Here is a 22,362-nt window from a genome sequence, read left to right as displayed (position 1 = left end):
AGGACAGTGACCAGCAGAAGGCCCCGCAGGTGGATGATACAAAGGGCAAATTGGTTACAGCACAGTTGACAGGCTATTTTTGAACGAAAGGATTGTGCACAAGAGGCAGTGGCCCGTATCACTCACGAGATCCAAAGGGCTGCCGCAGAATCCATCCCCAGGTCTAGTAACCACCTCGGACGACGGCCTGTACCTTGGTGGAATGACGACTGTCGATTGGCAATCAGGGCCAGGCGGACAGCTCTTTGGAACTTCAGGTGGTGTCCAACTACAGACAATCTTCATGTCTCCAGGTCTGCAAGAGCACATGCAAGGCGAGTGATCAGAAAACGGAAGAGGGCTTCCTGGAGGGAATTCACGACTTCCATTAATCGGTCCACTTCTGCTGCGCACGTTTGGGAATCAACAAGACGGATTTCAGGCAAGGGTAGTCCACATCCCCTTACGGCCTTGTCAAATAATGGGATCTTGGTGAACACGCCAAAAAAGATGGCACACATTTTAGCTGAACACTTCTTTACTTTTACTAGGTCATCCAGACATGCTCCTGCTGTTCAGGTATTCCGTCAAACTGCAGAGATGAGGAAGCTCAATTTTTTCTCACATAATGAAGAAGTCTACAACCTTCCATTCCCCATGTGGGAACTGGACTCAGCTTTATCTGCAACCAGAGGCACTGCTCCAGGACCAAATGAGATCCATTATACCATGCTTCGTCATCTGTGCCCTGAAGCGAAAGGTCAGCTCCTCTCTTGTTTCAATCAGATTTGGTTTGATGGACAGTACCCCACGACTTGGAAGGAGGCAATCTTAATTCCATTCTGGATACCAGGTAAGGACCGTAGTGCCCCTATTGGAGTGTCTCCCTTACTAGTTGTATGGGTAAGACTTGAACGCATGGTCAACCATCACCTCGTCTGGCTGCTAGAGTCCCGAGGTTACCTAAACCGCTCCCAGTGTGGTGTCAGTTGCTACTATTCCACACTTGACAACTTAATTCTACTGCAGACGGCGATACAGGAGTCCTTATTATGCCGAAACCATTTAGTTTGTGTGTTTTTAACCTCAAAAAAGCATACGACACTACTTAGAGGTACAACATCCTTTGCCAACTTCATGAATGGGAACTACGTGGACGCCTGCTGCTTCTTATCCTGTCCTTTCTTGAGGACAGGCGTTTTCGTTATCGCATTGGTGATGCCATGTCTTATTGCTGTGTTCAGGAGAAAGGTATGCCGCAGGGCAGTGTCACATTGTCTGCCATCGCTATCAATGGCATTTCCTCTGCAGTCAGGCAGGAGACCTGTCAAATGCTCTTTGTTTGTGGATGCCTTTGCAATCTTCTGCCCTTCCTCTGATCTTACAACGAGGCAGCTACAACTGACCATTAGGAGGCTGGAAACCGAGGCCCAGACAACTGTTTTTCGGTCCTCACCCAAAAAGACTGTGTGTGTCAATTTTAATCGTGCTCGTCGGTGTTTTAACCTACCAGAGTTTACAATGGGGGACCGTATTTTACTTTTTCAAGACACAGTGCGCTTTTTGGGTTGATTATTTGACTCGAAATTAATGTGGCTTCCACACCTGAAAGACCTACAAACAAAGGGCTTCTGGTTGTTGAATATTTTGAAATGCCTTGGTGAAAAAACATGGGAACTGACAGGTCCCACCTCATACAGTTTTATAGAGCATTTGTTCGATCACGCTTAGACTATAGCAGCGTGGTCTGTGGATCGGCCCATCCTTCCTACCTCCAGATGTTAGATGCTGTCCACCGTGCAGGCATTCGGATATCGACTGGAGCCTTTCGGACCAGCCCAGTTCAGAGTCTGTGTGCAGAGGCTGGTGAACCACCACTCTGGATTCGGCGACGTATTCTTTTGGCTCTACAGGCACTGAAAATCTCAGCGTCACCCCAGTCGTTGGCATTTAGTTCAGTGATCCAACCCACCTTCGAACGACTGTTCAGGAATCGGCCCAAGCGACCCAGCCATTTGGTATACATGCTACGGACTGCCTCAAGGATCTGGATCTCTCAGGCATGAATATACACGCCCAGGGATGGAACGCACTGCCGCCTTGGTGTCTTTGGAGGCCAAAAGTGATTTTAAGCTTGACGCAGTACCCGAAAAATTGTACTCCAGATATGATTTTTACAACTTTGTTTTCGTCTATTTTAAGTATGTACCATAGTTTTACCGTTATTTATACAGGTGGATCCCAGCAGGGGAATGCTCTTGGTTGTTCTGTGGTTTTCCCTGATAGGGGTTTTAAAATGTGTGTTCCAGAACAATTTACAAATTATGATGCGGAGTTAAATGGCATCCTAATGGCACTGGTGAGGGTTCACAGGCACCACCGTACGAGTTTTCTTTAGTGTTCCGACTCTCTTAGTGCGCTGCAAGTGCTTCACCAAATGTATCTGGTAGACCCGCTGATTCAGCTCATCCATGACTGCTTACAGTGGCTCCAACGCTGTGCCAAGGTGGTGATCTTTTTCTGGGTACCTGGCCAAGTTAGGATACAGGATAACGACATGGCTGATAAAGCTGCGAAGGAAGCATGTTGGGATGGTGCTGTCCATCAATATCCCATCCCGTTGCACGCCATTATCTCATTTTCTGGCAGATGCATCATGTGTCAGTGGGAGACTAAATGGCTGCAGGCGTCTGACAACAAATTGTGGTTGCTCAAACTGACCACAAAAGCTTGGCGGACTTCGTGTCAGCCTTGCCGCTGGAAGGAGGTTTGGCTTACCAGACTGCACATCGGGCATAGCCCTTTCACACATGGCTTCCTCCTCCTCCACCTTTCTGTGAAGTTTGTGGCATGCCGCTTTCAGTTCAGCATATTGTGGCCATGTGTGTCCTGTAGACCGATATTAGGGCAGTCCTTGGTCTCGCTGGATATCTGCCCACCCTCCTCGCAGATACTGATACCAGTGTTAACAGAGTGGTGAAATTTTGTGAACTATCAGGCCTCATCCCTAAACTGGTGGGGACGGGCGGCAGAATTTAGTACATTATAAACTGCTCTGCATGTGAGGAGAGCCTTCGTCCCCACCCATTAGATTTCATGTTGACTTTTGGTCAGGGTGCTGACGACCGTGATGTTGAGCACCCGCTCAACCCAACTCATCATCAGATGTTATAATTCTATTCTCTTTCCACCAATACATATCTGGTGTAAATATAGATTCTGTATCAGTCGTCTCTCTTTCCAATCTACTCCTTTCCTCTTCAAAATATCCATCAGCTTGTTCCAATGAACTCTGTCAAAAGCCTTTTCTAAATCTATAAAAACAGCAAATATTTCTCTACCTTTTTCCATATATTTTTCTTCTATAGTTCTTAACAGGCCAATAGCATCTCTTGTTCCTTTTCCTCTTCTAAATCCTAACTGCTCCTCTGCAGTCCCTCTATCCAGCTTGCCATATAGCCTTCTGTTCAACAGTCTCAGCAAGACTTTAGCTGCATGAGAAATTAGACTAATGGTCTTAAGCTCTTCACACTTTTTAGTGTTTCTCTTTTTCTCTATTGGTATCATAATTGTTGCAAGGAAATCCTCAGACCATTTTCCTTTGTCATATATCTCGTTCAGAGGTAGACTATTTCTTTTCTTGCCTTGTTTCCCAGACTCTTCAACAGTTCTGCTGGCAAATCATCAATTCCACATTCCATCCTATTCTTAATCTCCTTCAGCACCTTTTCTACTTCTGCTTCCAAGATGGTGAATCCCTCTCCATCTTCCAGCACATATTGCTCCTCTTCAACTTTAATTTCGCAATGTATTTCACTCCCTCTATACAGACATATATTCTTGCCATTTGTTCAAAACCGCCTGTGGTTCTTCTGCTAGAGTACCATCTGCTCTTTCTATTTCCATGGTATTCCTCTTTCTTTTACGTCCAAAAACTATCTCACTAGCCAGACTATACATCATTTTGTACTTTCCCTCTTTGTCCATTTTCTCTATTTCATCGCATTTCTGTTTCATCCATTTTTCCCTTGCTTCTTCAGTTTCTCTTCTTAATTCATTATTCAGTTTCCTGTACCTCTTTTTGCCTTCTTCAGTTTCTACATTTTTCCACTTTCTCTGCTCTGCCATCTTTTCAACATGTTTTTTGTTATCCATTCTTTCCTGGTACTTTGGTATACTCTAATTCCTAGTATTTCTTTGGCAGAGTCCATGAGTCCTTCCCTCATTTTTATCCATTTGTCATTAAAACTTTCATCAACACTACGTCTTTCCCATTTTTCCATAAGTCTGTTCTCCAAATCTGATGCCTTTTCTACGTATTTGAGGCTTTCTATGTTTAGTCTTTCCTTTGCTTTACCTCTCCAGACTTTTTTCAATTTCACTTGTATTTCTCCCACTACTGGGTTGTGGTCTTAATTTAGCACATAGTTTTAATCTGCCAGGAAGTTTTAAGGACTGGGTGGTTTAAACTTTTTTTCTGACATTCTAATCAGACAAAAGATGAATTATGAACAAATGTAAGAGGAAGCAAGAAAGAGTTAATGACTACAAAATGTGATCTCTAATACATATGTTAAGGAAGAAAAAAAGATTTAAACCTGACACAGCAGAAATCTCTGCTTAGCATGCTCTGAGTAAGAACACTTATGAAACTGTTCCAGAATTCACCACACACACACACACACACACACACACACACACACACACACACACAGAGAGAGAGAGAGAGAGAGAGAGAGAGAGAGAGAGAGAGAGCCTGTATCACCTGTGAGTACAGCTGCTAGACTGAATTTTTTGTTGTTATTTCATGTACTGTCATGTAGCCATTTGAAATGTAAAATAGGCATTATGTGAAACAAATATTAACACGACAGAACTTGAGGTTTTGCTGACATTTGAAAAAAAGTCTTTAAAAAAGGCTTTTGTTACAAATTTGTAAATTTTTGTATGTATAATTCCAGCATTTTATTCATTTTATATTGTGGTTGATTCTTTTAACATTCCAATGCTACCAGATTGAGTGAAACTTAATCATAAATAAAAAAGTTGTAGTTGTTAAAAACTTTTAATTCGCCTTTCCAACCAACCCAAGTTGTGAAAATGACTTACATTTTCAAAATGGCCTCCTGAATGCAGTTTTGGTTGAAAGATTTAGGAAAAGTTGTTTGAGCCCTCTTTCAGTATGTATTTTCTTACACCAGATTTTTATAAACATCTGTGATATGAGAGTAACAGCCGCTGGATTATTTCACATGATACAGGCCATACACCCAATCCAGCAGCTTGGTAGATGGAGGCCACTGCAGGTATTTTTAGGTGGTGCCAGGTGCTGAGACTGACAAACCTGACATTTATGAACCACTTGCACAATATCCACAACTAGTCAGTATAGTGTACAGATAAACATAGATCATAAGCAGAAAATGGGCTGAATATGTGAGCGCCATCTGGAGTCTGCAACTAATAACTGAGAGGATCCAGGTGAGTGGTGTGGTACCTGTGTGGTGGCGGCATCTCATGGTAATTGTTGTGTACCCTTAAGGTGGGCGTACAGCAATGACCCTGGCGAAAACACTGTTGACAGCCATTATAATGTGGCCAATTATGTCTACCATGCGCAGAAAAACAATAAGTACAAGTGTGAAGTCTACGAAAATTTTGCCGAAGCCAAACAGAAAAACTGTGATAGCATGAAGTTTGATGCCCACCTTGTCAAACGGTGGTTGTTCCATTTCCACCTGAACTGAGTGACATCTTTGCGCTTTCACCATCAGGTGGCCTACTTGTTCACATTTGCCATTCGAAATGACAGTTCTGATATATCATATTCTACACAGAACAAGGCCTGAGCTGTTTGTGAAGTCTTGAAACCCCTAGGAATATGCAAAACTTATACTAAATAAGGATCTTTCTGTGATAATGCTTGCACATGCACTTCACTCTCTGGTGCTAATCTGATGACAATGGCACATATTAATGGTTCTACGTATGATTTTCTACAAGAACACATAAAACTGCATTTTCTACTCAGACCCTGCAAGACTGTGATCCATGACGCACAACTCTCTGATGTTGGTTTATGATGTTGGAGGACCTCTAAACTAGTGGCCACCATATGCATTGTTGTTGCAAAATATTCACATAAAAATGAATAAATAGTGGGTAGGGGCTGCCCTGATTGTACAAAAGAGCCTATTTTTGCCCAAGATAATAGAGCTCTTGGTATGTTGAAGAAATGCCCACTGTCTCACTTAATGTCACTTGCCTGGAAATGAAGCATTAAACACTTTTAGTACACTATTCAGTCTTCTTGAGCTTAATTAAATGACTAAAAAAGCAGGGGATTGCTGGGTGCAGTTGTAGATGTATCAGATACATCAGCTTCTATACGAGCTCTTTCTGCTGATTGAGCTGTTGGTTTCAGGGCTCAAAAAAACTACTTGTCCATCATGGTTGTAACACTCTAGCAAAGTACCTGGTAGTCCTATTCTGACATGGATGGTTCAGAGTTGCAAACAGCTTTCATTGCCACTTCTATAAGTCTGCTTCTTTAACAACACAGCTTTCAATCCCTCAGGTTTTCTTGTCACAGTTGATTTATAGTGAACTTCTGCATGTTCAGCTGAGTTGTTGTTTCTGTTTTATGCTCAGTATTTTGACAATTGACCCAGCCTTCTTCTTTGGGTGCTGCAAGGTTTGCTATTACGTATACACCAGACTGTACACTATTGTTGATCTCGCACCGCTGTTTGTAGCCAAGTTTGATTCCCATTTCCCACTACACCCTTTAAGATCTTTTGTGTGTGAGACCTTGCATTGGTATTTCACGAAATGCAAATTCTCTGAGTTTTCCAAATCTGATGGATGTGATTGCCAGGTTGATTTCAGTACTTGTACATTGAGTGCCAGACCCCAAGCATTATGTAAATTGAAACCTCCGTCCCTATTTAATAGGTTTTTGATATCTTTATTTCGATAGACTTCTTTATTATACTGTCCCAGAAACTTGGCATATGCAGCATGATAATTGTCTCGTCATATTTCATTTTATGATTATTTGAGGCAGTGCTCAGCACAACTGACTTGCTAGGCTGTTTATTTATTTATTTATTTATTTATTGTTCCATGGGACCACATTAAGGAGAAGTCTCCATGGTCATGGAACGAGTCAATACATGAATTTATAACACGATAGTGGAAACAGATAAAATGAAATACAAGAAACATATTCAGGCAACAATTTGTAAATTTAAATAAAGAAAATCAACAATGTAACACTGGAATTTGCATAATTTTTCAGCTCTTCCAGGAGCTCCTCGGCAGAATAGAAGGAGTGAGCCATGAGGAAACTCTTCAGTTTAGACTTAAAAGTGTTTGGGCTACTGCTAAGATTTTTGAGTTCTTGTGGTAGCTTATTGAAAATGGATGCAGCAGAATACTGCACTCCTTTCTGCACAAGAGTCAAGGAAGTGCATTCCACAGGCAGATTTGATTTCTGCCTAGTATTAACTGAGTGAAAGCTGCTAACTCTTGGGAATAAGCTAATATTGCTAACAACAAGCAACATTAAAGAAAATATATACTGTGAGGGCAATGTCAGAATTCCCAGACTATTGAATAGGGGTCGACAAGAGGTTCTCGAACTTACACCACACATAGCTTGAACAGACCGTTTTTGAACCAAAGTACCCTTTTTGAATCAGAAGAATTACCCCAAAAAATAATTGGGTATGTCACTGTTGTTCCTTGCATCTTTCTGTGACTATTCTGATGGTCTGCCCAATGTAGGACATGCCACATTCCATTGGATTTGATATATACAGCCAGCTTCTGTAGACCTGGATTGTCTTAAATATTACAAAGAATACTTTTTATCTTATTTGAAGGAAGTAAAATACACTGGATGCCATACTTGACTAAAACAACTGAGCAAATCAGCTGACACCAAGCATATAGTCATGAAATAAAATAGGACGAGGCCAGTACTGTGGTGCAAATGCCAAGTTGCTGGGACAGTGTAATGAAGGAGTCTATCAAACTAAGGATGCCAGGAAACTTAATAAACAGGGATGGTGGGTTCAGTTTACATAACAGTCAATTTATTAAAATCTCACTGGCCATTACATCCACCAAAGTTGGAAAACACTGAGAGAATTTGTGTTTCATGGAATGTTTGTGCAAACCATGAAAAACAAAAGAGCACCGAAGGGTGTAGTGGGTGTCGGTTGTCAAACTCTGCTATAAATTGTGGTGTGAGACGAACTATAGTTCACACTCTGGTTGGAGTCCAGGCAGCAAGTACACGTAACAGCAGAACTTGCAGCACCTGAAGGCCTAGGCTGGGGTGGTCATCGAAATGTGTGTAAAATAGAAGCAGCAACTGGACCAATGCCCAGAAGCACTCTACTAAACACAGCTTCCACTGAACACCAGTTAAGTACAATTACATCACAAAAAATAATAGAACCTTAGTCTTCTTGAACTAAACAGAGACAAAGACTTCTAGAATTTTTGCCAATTAAGTCCTTTAAAGAATTGCTGAACAACTCAAACATTATTGGTGGATGGCACTGTAAGTTTTTCTGACACACACACACACACACACACACACACACACACCCACACCAATTCATTTACAGAAGGCACAACATGTGATCAAGTGGAGAATGGAGGCAGTGCCACAATGGGGAAACAGAAATGTCTTTGTGCAAGCCAGATGTCGACAACAGGGAATAACAGTGGCCAAATCATTGTCCAGAAAATAGCAGAGTATCGCAAGATCATTGTAAATAAGTTCACCGGATGGCATGTAGTACGCACCAATGAGTTGGGACAAATGAGATCAGCCCTTAAATCTGCCGCTGTTGTTCTTTCACATTGCCTGGTGTCAGTGGATGTACCATTCCACAGCACACCTTAATAGCCTTGCTGATCATATGCGTAATTATATTGGTTGATCCTTTGGTACATCCAGTGGGACTACGAGAGTTGTCATAGGATCATGTGTGAGGTGGGTAGAACAGTGGGTAAAGGGAGAAATAAGTTGTGGTCATTGGGGTTACCAGGTGAAGGCCTACCTTCTTCCAGCCACTGGGGCAAGACAAGGTGTGCGTCTACCATGCTACTAGTTTGTAGTCCACTTGCTCTCTGTTCTTATGTGTAAATATGGAAGTATTGAGCACCTTCTAAATTTTAAACTTACTTACTTCTAGCTACTGTGAATAAGTTACATTTTCTTTGTAAGTGATAAAAGTTCTCATGAAGTAGCCACATAATGTTTCCTGTTTGGAAGAATCTTTATATTCTCTTGCCTTTATTTATTAACATTTAATGGTTTTGTTTTGTTCATTTCGATTGATGACATAATTTATGTTCTGTGTATTTCAATTTATTTATGTTTGTGCACTGTTCTGCGTATCAATCAAAATAAGCTTTTAATTTGGAATTTATGTGCTGTTGCTTTTTATTGTCAGTCTCTATTACACTTTCTCTCCATAGAGTGCAAAATACTTTCAGCAACAAAGGAGAAAGAGCCAACACAAAACATAAATCATGAATAATTGTATTATGTGTCCCATATTTGGCTATATTTGAATTACTCTAAGAAGAAGGAAGATAAGAATTCCACATCAAGCTTGATAGATCACACACTGACAGCCAATTCTAATGTTTTGTGCCAGCAGAATTAGTATGGTGGGGAATATGGGTTGAATGTCACAATCTTTACCGATAATGTCAGCTTTCTCAAAATAAATCTATTGCTACTTAAAGTAGCTCTTCACTTATTTTCACAAGGCTGAGTGCACCCCATTCTAATTGTCCTTTTTGGCAGTATTAGAAATTATTCCCAGAATCTCTGAGTGCTAGTTGGGCAATCACAGTTCAGCAATAGGTGCAGACAGAATATCTTTTGGAATTTCAGAACCAGTTACAAAAGATATTGTGTGTGAACTTTCAGCTTCTTGAAAGACAGTAAGATATTGCTTTGCAACTGCTTTCATGAAAACACTTGCCCTTAGTGACAGCTCTAAGATTACTGAGATCTTTGTCCTTCCTGTCAGCGTAGTATCACATACAATGTTACAGTATGATATGCATGGCAGAATCTTGACGTGTGATTCATGTTTTAGTGAAGGAGTGATGCAAGAGTGTTATGGAAAACTTCTTGGGAAATATCCAGCAACAATCTCCAAAATACATAGCCGTTTTATAGATTATGTAGAAACAGAATTTAAGGAGAAAATTGATGAACTTGTGATTGAAGAAAATGTAAATGAAAAATTTCTACAACTTCAAAAGCTGGAAGAAGACATCTCACCAGGAAATGTGAAATGGTGAGTGATAAATATTTGTAGTGAGTAAATATGTTGAATCGAAGCTTCAAATTGGTATACACCAGTTATTACTATGAATAGATTAAATACGGAAAGGTAGATTGCTGGTTATCTGATTTAAAATGTTTGCTTTTGTGTGTAAGTTTAAAATTAGTCATTGGGAGACAGAAAGACTGGTCAGTACTTAATTTCAGCAGAGGTCATTCCATAAAAAATGACCCAGGGATCCCAGATTGGCCATCTTCCATGTTGTTGAAATTTGTACAGAACATACATAAGGAATCAGCATGAACTTCTGCAAAGTTTCAGCTCCATCTGAACGTTGGTGTTGGTGCTAGAGATGCTTACACAATAGCCAATTTTTTCAAAGCTACAAACACAGAAAAGTTTTGTTTGGCAAGCCATTATTCCTTGCATAATAGAGCTAATAACATGCAACTTTCCACCCTGGCACAACTACAAAAAGGAAACACAAATAACATAAATGGAAATGAGAAAGCAATATACATGGCATAATCTCTCTAAGTTTGCAGAATAACTTTGTTGTGACAGATTTTCCCCATATCCTAACAGGGATCCTGTACTGAGCAAAAGGCACTGGAAACAATTATTTGTCAGTGCGTTGTCTGTATGCGTGTCATAAAATTAAAAAATATTGAAATAAGGAAGTGCAAGATGATCAATAAAACACTTGCAGCTTTGAAAATGTTTAAAATTATGTATGTCATCTAACAGTGTCTTTTGTGACGGCTCCCAAACCCAAGGTCCCTGGCGGTACTTTTGGGGCAGCCACCACAAATTGTATAAAGTGTGGGTAGTGTTGGCCGAAAAATAATTAATGACAAGAATTGCACCAGCTAGAATGGAGAGATAACTTATCCTTATTTCTGACGAAACGTGCACCAGCAATACAAGTCAAAGTAATATCCAAGAGTAATCCGTGTACTGAGCCTAGTCGAATACAATAGCTAATATCACACTACAATGGCTCCGCTATAAACTCCACGAAAGGCTAGCAATAGACAATCGACAATAGACTGTCTGTCTCGGGGCCAGCGCTCCTCCTTATATGCAAAAGGCAGAGGGCGCTGCGGACCCGAGCTCAGCCATGGTGCGACGTCTTCCGTCGGCGGTAACGCCCTGAAACGCCAATGGCCGCGACAGGAACTGTGGCCAGCAATGTCACTGTCAGGGCGCGCATGCGCGGGTTGGTTGGTTGGTTGGTTGGTTGGTTGGGTTGTATTCTCGTGAAATTGCGCAGATTTGCTCTCATCATGAACTATGGGTACAATGTTTTTAAAAAATCCACATTGTAACCATTTTGCCATAAAGAATCATAAAATATAAAAAAGTTTGTGCTCATTTGGTTTGGGAATATCTGATCAACTATAGTATATGACAAGGCCAGATATACACCAGGCCAAAAACAGTGTTCATCATGCAGAATAGATTTTTCTACAAGAAAAAAAGGAAAAAAAATCCAAATACATTATTCCTTACCAAATGCGAAGTTAATAAGACAAATATTTCTGAAGATCTGACTACAACCTTATCAGCTGTTGCAATATTGAAATTATATTTAACTAATTGTTTCAAGAGATAATTGTTATGCATGAGGTTGAAGATAGATTTTGTAAGAAAATTGTAACAATTGGCACACTTGACCATAACAAATTGTAGCTTAATAGTGCAAGCAAACAATGTCTCAATTGTTTAGATTACAACAAACTGGTCAGATAATTGTAGAAAAAGATGAATAAATCCTGTTATCAAGAAAAAAATGACATTATGACCATAATTCCTCTGAGCTTGTCCATCAGAAAGTCAACAAAGAATTATTCTTTTCAGAAGGAATGATGAAATCAGCAAGGAAGTTTTAAGATGGAAAAAGGGACTTTAAACACATCCAAAAAGCTAGTGTGGTAACAAGCTTTCAGAAAACAGAAGGTAAAAGATTATATAATTTTCTGAAGAGTGAGAATTTAGTGGAATTTAGACTGTTTCCATTTGAGTATCTTGTTTAAGTTTAAAACAAGACTCTTAGTTTGACAATATTTGATACAAACCAGCCAAATACAGTGCCCATCATGCAAAAAAAAAAAGAAAAAAAATCACAAAGAAAAAAAAAACCTTGTTTAAGTCTGAAACTGTGTCTTAGTCTTTTTAGACTCTGATGACGCTCCAACAATAGCAGACAAAATGTTTCGCACAGAACTACGCCTTGGACTGTGGCGTAACACCCATAAAATGGTGTTCACCAAGAATGCAAATATTGGCCATGGAAACCTATATTGGAGAACAAGTTCATAAGCGAAATTACTTGCAACTGAGTAGTTTGAAAGAAATATGTGTTGATTTTTTTTTTCTTTTTTAAGTTTTGTTATTTGTGGTTTTTTAAAGTTCTTTGGCTTGTGTCCCAAGTGGTGAATGAGTGGAGATAAAGTAGGTTCACACTCAGTTTTTTGTGTGGTCGACACATCACAATGGAAAACTAATGTCGACACACAGCCCATTAAAAAGCTATAAAGTGTTACACAGCAAAATTATGTGTGGTTTGGAATTCAAAGACTGCATGCTTCAACACCGTGAAGAAAGTCCAGGAAAAAATCTCGAAAATGCATTGGAGCTTGAAAATAAGTATCCTGAAAAGTAACTCAATTCAAATTATGTGTTCACACTGACTGAGACACACTTGAAGCCATATGACTGGCAATATTAGAATTTATTGGAGAACTGTTGATAAAAATGTTGGCTCTCCCTAACCATCATTACATTACTAAGCACCAAAACAAGCATTTGTAACTGACTAAACACAGCATCAAACTGGGTGAGTTGATTATATAGATGGAACTGTGCAGAAAACTAATCCTTTATTTTTAAATATAGAGTTCAAAGACTTCATTGGGCGAATAGCCAAGTATAATAAAAAGTATCAAATACTGTAAAATCAGTGCAGCATTATAAAAATAGCCATGCATGTCTTTTATGGTTGAACTAATCGAGCTGCTTAAATTCACTATCACACAAATGGAGGATATTCATTATTTTACTGATTGTTGCCCTGCACAACACAAACATTTTAAGGATTGAAGGACTGTTTCAATCTGTTTTATTTTCAGACTAGAATAGAGTGTTTTTTTTAAGCATTCCGTTGCAAATCACTGAGTGATGAAGTTTATGGTATAGTTATATAGTGGCACAAGCTAGCCTTTAATATCCAGTAGAAATTTTTGTCTCAGAAATTTATTTAAATGGCATGAAGAAAATGTATAGTTGTCCAAGGATCATGACCTTTTTGGGCCAATAGATAAAACAAGACTGTATTTTTTGTGAAATTTCAAAAAAACACAAAAGATGCTCAAATCAGTTAATCCTCAGGAAGCCGCTAGAAGAATTTTCTAGATTCCAGATTCCTGAACAGCAAATAATTTCAAAATTCAGCTCAAAATCTAACAATGCTGAGAAGACAATATAATTTGCAAGTACCAACCATTAAATATGACCTGTTGAGTTGCAGACAGGCTCAACGGAAAGACTTTTTTCCCAGTGTGTCTATTGCGAAGCAAACTTAGTTTGCATTCATAAACTGTTCTCAGTCATCATGCAATTTCGTGGCATACCAAGCATATGAAAGCATATCACCAAATATTGATGCAGACAACACATGGTATATGAATGATTGAATTTTTATGCAGCCTTCTGGACTCTGACACACATGCAATGTTGTAGTCATTTTACAAGGGTTTTCACCAACCTGTAAAAATAAACGTCGTGAAGCTGAACCGGTGGAGTACAGTTGGAGGAATTATTGCACGTTGGCAGACCCTCTCCATCCTAAAAAGTTTAATTGTGCAAATCACGGTTTGTTTGCACTTCTCATGAACTGAGGAGCAAAAACAAATTGTTCTTCTCCCACATGTGGCTTCAAGATGTTGGTTATAAAATTCTTGTATTATGATGGTCTGAGTTTGCAGGACTTTGGAGGTGCTATTGTAATGTTTTTGTATTTTCACCCATACTCATCAACTGATTTTTTTTCAGTCTTGCTCCAAATGTGCCAGTGGTCTCTTGAAAGTAAACAAAGACCATTGGTAGTAATTTTCCAGATAAGATGACAGCATATTGTGCAGTGTACGAATGTGTCACCTGTTTCATGTCCTTTTGCTGCACAGTAACTACCATTCTTCATAGAGTTTGCACAGCCATAATAAATCAGTTCTCAGAATTACATGGGAATCGGGGAAAAAATGAGATATCAGCAGTGTGACTTGATCTAGAAACCTCATCCTTACAAAATGAAGCTCTTACTTGCTCAGCTATGGTCTCCTCGAATACTCATGAGCACACAAAGTATATAAGCATACCTAAAATTTTCAACCAGTTTTCTCTAAAATGGTTGAGAGTTGCGTCTTCCTGTTTACATATGTTGAAGTCTAATTCATGCCCTGCACATTGTGTCAGTATGAATCAGATTGGTGAGGAGGATGTTCATACAGTTGCGTTGTCAGTGGTGTTAACAATTCCTTAATTTTCTAGCGAGCAGAAAGACAATAGAGAATGATCGTGTTTCCAGAACCTTTTACTTCCTTGTTTAAATATGGAGAAAATTTGTAACAACAAAATTTTTTAAGAAGTTTAATGAGAGATTTTGCCATAGGCTTGGCTTCCTGGCCTTCATTTTTATTTCTGTGTTCTGTTCAGAGAGTTGTGCCATGGTAGAAAGTTGCAAGATCTTAGTTCTGTAGGTCAGGAACAAAGGCAAGTCACCAAATGCGAGGATTTTTTTTGCGTGTGTCCAGTTACAAGGAAATTGACACTTATGAAAATGCTCAAACAGCAGCACTGAGTTACAGATGGAGTTGAATGTTGGCAGAAGTTCATGCAGGACCTTCAGGTAGAGTAATACAAATTTCAACAATATCAAAGATGGGTGAGCTGAGGGGATCTTCCAGATTAGATCAGTTGATAGAGAATGGCCCAGAGGCTTAACTCCCAATTCTGACCATGTAAATGCTCACAATAGAAAGAACTATATGTACCTTCTAGATTGCATATCTTTGCCTTCCTAGATTGCATATCTTTGCCTTCCTCAGACCTTTGAAGTGGCATATGCAACCAGTTATAGACGGATCTACAGATTAATGTAGACTCCGGACAATGCTGCAGCTCAGCACTTTTTACATTAACAAAGATTTTCAGAGGTGAAAGAAATGGTAAATTACAGATAAAAATCCTGGGACTGACGGGATTGAAACCATACTTTTGATCCATATTCTGCCACTTAAACACTGAGCCACAGTATGAAGGAAAGATGGATTAACAGAGGAAGAAAAATATAAAGTTGAAAGGTTAATGCTGTTAAGGATAGAAAGAAATGTAAAAAGTGAAAGTAATTTCACATGTTGCCTAGTTGTTAGTTTCTTACAGTTTGCAAGTTGTGGTATTGGTGAATATTTTACTGGATGGGTGCATGAAACAGATAACACTGTCAGCACAAAGTAGAGTATGGGCTGATGGTGGCTTGACAACAAACTTGGGAACAGAACCCTACAACAGGAAATGAAAACCTGCCGTGCCAGTCAGTACCGAAGGGGACACTAAAGGCAGTAAATTGAAAACTCCCAAATATTGAAAAAGAAAAAAAGTAGTACATCATCGGTTGGTTGGTTGTTTGGGGAAGGAGACCAGACAGCGTGGTCATCGGTCTCATTGGATTAGGGAAGGATGGGGAAGGAAGTCGGCTGTGCCCTTTCAGAGGAACCATCCCAGCATTTGCCTGGAGTGATTTAGGGAAATCACGGAAAACCTAAATCAGGATGGCCGGATGCGGGATTGAACCGTCATCCTCCCGAATGCGAGTCCAGTGTCTAACCACTGCGCCACCTCGCTCGGTGGTACATCATCAGTCACTCGTACAATTTGCAAGAACATTTGTACTGCGAGATATAAAAAATTCCACATAAGTCTAATATTTGTATTCAACACATCTTTATTTAGCAGTTGTGCAGAGAGTTCACAATAGCCCATGTAAATTTCAATAAGTGCTTTGTTTGAAGTATTGGATAAAAACAATGTCTGAGTAATATAAGAGGATGAGAAATTGGAACTGTTTTTCTCCTGATAAACCTAATTGGAATAACCTGAAAGTTATTCTCATAAATATCAGTGTAAACACATTAGCACTTGCCAGAATTTGTTGTTAGTGTACTTTACAGAAGTAGCTGATAGTGTTTGCTTCTGTCTGTTGTATACTAACTTCAGTCCTTCAAAATCTCTGTAGGCCATCCTTTAGGATAGAGTTTATGGAACATGATGTGTGAATGAATGGAGTTAATGTACAGAATTATCTACTAGGGTAGTGCACCTAAGTTAAATGAAGTATTTATTCAGCAGTCACCATCAGGAAGTATAATGTATAACGTTGATAAAAATATATTTTCAGAAATCTTTTTAAAGATCGTGGAATTGTTACATTGATTTTCTCGTTAATCATTTTCATTTCTGTGAATACAAACCATTTTATCTTAACTGTGCTTACACAGTCATAATAGAAAACCCAAAAACAGTTCTCATGAACATTTTGCCTCCTTGTCTTGAGTTTGAATAGAGTTATGTCCTGGGGGCAAAGCTATTTAACAAGCTCCCACCTAACTTAAAGCAAGAACTCTACCAACTGAGCTACCCAAGCACGACTCACGCCCCGTCCTCACAGCTTTACATCTGCCAGTACCTTGTCTCCTACCTTCCAAACTTTACAGAAGCTCTCGTGCGAACCTCGCAGAACTAGCACTCCTGAAAGAAAGGGTATTGCGGAGACACGGCTTAGCCACAGCCTAGGGAATGTTTCCAGAATGAGATTTTCACTCTGCAGCAGAGTGTGCGCTGATATGAAAGTTCCTGGCAGATTAAAACTGTGTGCCGGACCGAGACTCGAACTCGGGACCTTTGACTTTCAGGAGTGCTAGTTCTGGAAGGTTCGCAGGAGAGCTTCTGTAAAGTTTGGAAGGTAGGAGACGAGGTACTGGCAGATGTAAAGCTATGAGTACTGGGCGTGAGTTGTGCTTGGGTAGCTCAGTTGGTAGAGCACTTGCCCGCGAAAGGCAAAGGTCCCGAGTTCGAGTCTCAGTCCGGCACACTGTTTTAATCTGCCAGGAAGTTTCATATCAGCGCACACTCCGCTGCTGAGTGAAAATCTCATTCTGTTAAAGCAAGAAGTTAGAAATTCTAACTATTTCAAAAGAAAACTTGCAACTTGTGCACCTACACTCTCCTGGATGGACACACAATGCTGATATTGCAGGTCAGATGTGGTCTGTGGTGGAGGTTGTCAGGTGGGGTAGGTAGAGGAAGAAAGAGACAGGAAGGAGGGGGACAGGCAGCTAGCATCTTGGAGGGAGGCAAAAGGTGTGCAGGCTGTTAATGTGGGAGCGGCAGGTGCACTGGCTAGGCACGTGACACGTGCATACTGGATCTGGTAAGATGTGGTACACAGTGATGATGTGGAACTGCAGATTGGTAGGAGTTCATAGGGCAAAGGAAGGAGAAACCATTGGTTAGAGGGTAGTGTACTACGGTTTATTGGCTATTGACACCAGGAGGGTTATGGAAGCGAAGTATGTGTTGTAAGGATAACTCCCATCTACACACTACAGGAAAGCTGGTTCTGGAAGGAAGGATCTAGGTGGCAGAATTTGTGGCACAGCCATCGAACTTGAGCAGCATGTTTTGCCACAGGAGGCCAACTTTGTTCTTGCCCACAGTTTGACGGTGGCCATTCATTCTGATGCGTTGCTGGTTGGTGGTCCAATACCAACATAAAAAGCTGTTAGCGATTCCAGCAGAGTTTGTATATATCATGGTTCCTTTCGCAGATGGCCTTGCCTCGATGGGACAGTGTAAGCCTGTGACAGGACTGGATCAGAAAGTGCTTGGTGGCTGGATTGGACAAACCTTGCACCTGGGTTTTCACAGGGATATGATCCCTGTGGCAAGGGGATGGGAGTGGGATTGGCATAGGTATGGACCAGGATCTTGTGTAGGTTGGGTGAGTGACGGAATATCTCTTTAGGATGGGTGGAAAGGATCTTGGACAGGATGTCACCCATTTCTGATGGATAATAAAAAGCCCTGGTACCACAAGGCCCCAGCCCTTGCAGCGCTACTTACCTTTCCTTGCTTCAGGTCCATCTTTCTGCTATTCTATTTTCCTCTCTTCTTTTCGACTAAAAGGTATTCTTGGTGGTGATTGTGCTGGAATGTGGTTTGTGATTTTGCGCACTCATTTTCTTCTTTCCCAGCATGTTACAGCATCTCATCGTTAATTATATGTTCCACTTGTTGGGTTTGATGTGGTACACCTTATTAATTTTTACAGATGTGTGGATTGTGCGTGTGGATTGTGCAGGGAAGTCACCCTCTGTGGCATATATTCCACCTTTTGTGCTTCTCTCTCTTTGTGCCCATCCTTTATTGCAAAGATGCTATGTGTAAAACCCAACATGGCAGCCATTTCTTTGGGTGGGTGGGGCAAGGGGCATCAAGCACGGTGGTAGCCTCCTGACCATGCAGGGATCACACTGTTGGTGCCCGAGCTAGAAACTTCCCATGCAAGCCAAGGAGTATGTGTTCAAAATGGCTGGAGCATGGGGACTCTGGGCAATGGTTTACTGACCAGCTAACCATTGCTGTGGCTGTGGCATTTCCCCATTTGGAGTGGGTGGTACCATGGTGGAAGATTCACACATGAAATGAAATACACTTTCTTCTGTTGGTGGCTGCAAGGCACCAGCAGTCTCTTCAGACGAGAAAAATTATTATAATGCAGAGAGACATGACCTTACGAAATTTCCTTCCCTGACTACACAATGGGAAGTGGAACAAGCCAGATATGGGGGAGTGCGAAACTCTTCATCCAATACTTGGGATGTACTGACTCAGTGAGCAGTTTCCAGTCTATTGACCAGCACTATTCTTGCCATCTTTCGGTGTTCAGTATTGATGACCTTGCTGGCCTTCGTCATGCTGCCTGCTTACTTGTCTTTCTTTGGGTTCCAAGTCATATGGGGATCCCAGGGAATGAATTGGCCAACTGTTTGGCTAGAGGAGCACTTACTCACTCCCTATTCGCTTTGTCGATTCCAAGTGCAGAATTGGATGTGCCCCTGAGATCTCTGCTCCCTCAGAAATGAAATTAAATCTAGTGGGCTACTGCCGCATCTAGTAAACTCCACACAATGGAGGAGTCTACTGCAGCATGGTGCTCTTCTGCTTTTCCCAGAAGGAATCCACAGTCCTATGTCATCTCTGCATTAATCATACCAGGTGAACCCATAGCTTTATTTTGTGTAATGAGTCAGTTCCACATTTTGGTTGTGGACCCTTATAGACGGTAGCTCATATTTTGATGGAATGCTCCCTCCTTTCGGGTTCTCCATGCTGACTACGGACTTCTGGTCTCATTGCCTCTAATACTGGCGGACAACTCAGGATGATAGACTTGGTTCTCAGTTTTCTCTATGAAAGTGGTTTTTATTAACAATTATAAGGTATTAATCTACCTCTGGAGCAGGGGCAGGGTGGTTGGGGATGGAGCGTCTCAAGCTGTATGCTTGGCCTGAGGGTTCCTTGCCCTACCTCCTTGACCAGGCTATTCTTTGATCCCTGTTTTATTCTGGACCTCAATCTGAGATCGACCTAGGATGCCGAATTGTACTACAGTGAGAACTTTCTCTTTCCTCCATCAGGGGCTCTGATTTTCTATTTCACCTAAGAACTGTGAATCGTTCACTTGTGTGTTAGGATTGAAAGTGTTCTTTCATTGTAACCTATGGACAAACTTTTTATGTGCTGTCATAGCCACCTCGTAATGACCATGACATAAAAGTGGCGATGAAGAACGATCATCCATGTGCATCTTTTCTTTCATGGATACTTCTCTCAATGTCATGATCATGGCTACTCCTGCACTGGAACTCTTGTTCCTGCAACTTTGCCAGTTATGGGGTCTGCAGCTGCTGCGTCTCACCCAGGGCATCACTCACTTGACTCCACACTGTTTAGTGGCAATGCCCCCATGTGCTATGGACAGGTCAGCACAACTTCTGTGTCATGCACGGCACTTTCTGCACACCACTGAGGTTTTCTCATGGTACCTCACCTGTATGGATGCCCCTCCTGCTCAGGACTCAGTGCAGCTGCTACCGCTTCCTCCGGAGTTCAACATTGCTTTTGATTAGTGGCCTGCCTTTCTAGCAGGGCTGAACCACATTCTCCACATCTCTGAAATTCTCTCTTTTTCCTTCCTTTTGCATCCAGCTCCTCTGCCTCTGTCAGCACCACCTCTAGCACTGTTTACCTTTATTCCAATGCTCTCTCTTGCTCTACTGCATCCTCAGACTGTGATCCCCTCATTTGCTCTTATGTTTCCTCACACTTCAATATCCTCTCTTTTTCTCACCCACCCTCAAACTCCACCGCTGGCCCATGTACAGTACGCCACAAGCCTATATGCTATCAGCTCATTCCAAGCTTCCCTATCTATTGGACTCTGTCCTTCACCACCTGTGCCCTCGGCATCCAACGACTCCATGACCTTCCCTTCTTTGTCTGGTGGTGACATAGTTCTGGTCTTTTCCAACTCTGTTGATCCAAGTGTGTCACCTTCTGGCATGTCACGCTTCATTCTGCCTTCCTTTCTGCCTTCGTCCCCTCCCGGGCCTCCTCCCTTCTGCACGAGGGTCACACCTATCTCATACATTTGTCCTCTTCTCTGACAGGTGGCTCTGTGGCATGCCTTGCATCTGCACCTGCCTGGTGCCACCCCAGCGTATTTGTTGATACCAATTATCTCCTGCAGCCTTGTGGGCCTCCTGCTTTGAACTGGGTGGTGGTTGCATTCACGGGCCATCCCCTAGACTTCTCTGCACATCCTGGTCAATGGTAGTTGAAGTTTCACCACAAGGCCTGGATGTGCTTGATTTTGTTGCTTTTGATTTTGTCTGCCTCTTGCTCATTCGTCCTGCTGTTCTGCATGGTGGCTACCCTCCACCAGTCTTACCCCATGGTGCCATGCCACTTCCTCTGGATGATGCAGCCTTGGTCAGCTTTCCTTTGGAGGATGCCTCCATGCTCAGATCTTTACAACATGCTGGCAATGAGGTGTCTGTCAACTTTCCTCGGACACTTATCGTTGCACCAGATCTCACCTGCTGCTCACTTCATGGTCCCACCACAGCCCGACACTGCTTTCATCCTCATATTCCTTTGTCACAAGGACACAGCCGTGGTCGGCCTCCCCTATGAGCATGGTGTATCACGTCAACTGACACCGAGATCCCACCTATGTTCACTTCCTATGCACACCACTGTGCTGCTACACTCCCCACTGCACTCCTCTGTGCTGCTATGTAGACCACCGGACTCCTGCGTCCTCCCTCACACAAGACTGTGCATGTTCACACATTCATTATAACCTTCCTCACATGTGGCTGTTTTCGCAATTGGTGCTGGGCCCGCATCTCTGTGTGGCATTGCTCCACCTTTCGCCTGGTTTGACACCTATTTCAGATTGGGTCTTCTGATTTCCTTATGTGCCTCATTGATGCATGTGTCTTCTTCTGTGCCTCCTTCATGCACCAGTTTTCCTTTTCCTTTTCTTCGCATATTCCAATACATTCCTCATGCATCATGAACATCACAGCCCCGAGGCTTCTTGTCTCTGGCGCCCCTGGGCCATGGATCTCTTCTATGCCCTTTGGGCCCCTTGCATGTTCACGACCATTCTTAGCTTTTTGGTGCCTGTGTCGTGACTACCAACCGAGGTCCCTTCTTCGCCCTCCTGCGCATCTTCCTCTTCATTCTGGCCATTGTGCCTAACGACTTCACATCTCTTTTTACAGGGTGATGGATGTAATATGTGGCCATTCGCCAAATATGACCATAAAATACCTCTGCAGCTGGCAGGTTGCCATAATCCTAGGCATTCTGTGTCGAAGCCAGACACATATGCAATCCCAGTTCTGGTAGCGTGCACCTCTCTGTGTATCTGTGA

General features: G+C 41.6%; 1 protein-coding gene across 1 annotated transcript in view; it reads left to right on the top strand.

Annotated features, from left to right (window-relative positions):
- LOC124615673 overlaps positions 1-22,362 on the top strand; it is a 61,563-nt gene that overhangs the window by 19,048 nt on the left and 20,153 nt on the right. Inside the window, exon 2 of the mRNA XM_047143700.1 lies at positions 10,110-10,313. Coding sequence (XP_046999656.1) covers positions 10,110-10,313 — 204 coding nt within the window. The remainder of the gene's footprint in view (positions 1-10,109; positions 10,314-22,362) is intronic.

The sequence above is a fragment of the Schistocerca americana genome, chromosome 5 (assembly GCF_021461395.2).
Source record: "Schistocerca americana isolate TAMUIC-IGC-003095 chromosome 5, iqSchAmer2.1, whole genome shotgun sequence".
NCBI classification, from domain to species: Eukaryota; Metazoa; Arthropoda; class Insecta; order Orthoptera; family Acrididae; genus Schistocerca; species Schistocerca americana.
The sequence above is the reverse complement of the archived record's forward strand: the minus strand, read 5'-3'. Positions and strand labels throughout refer to the sequence as shown.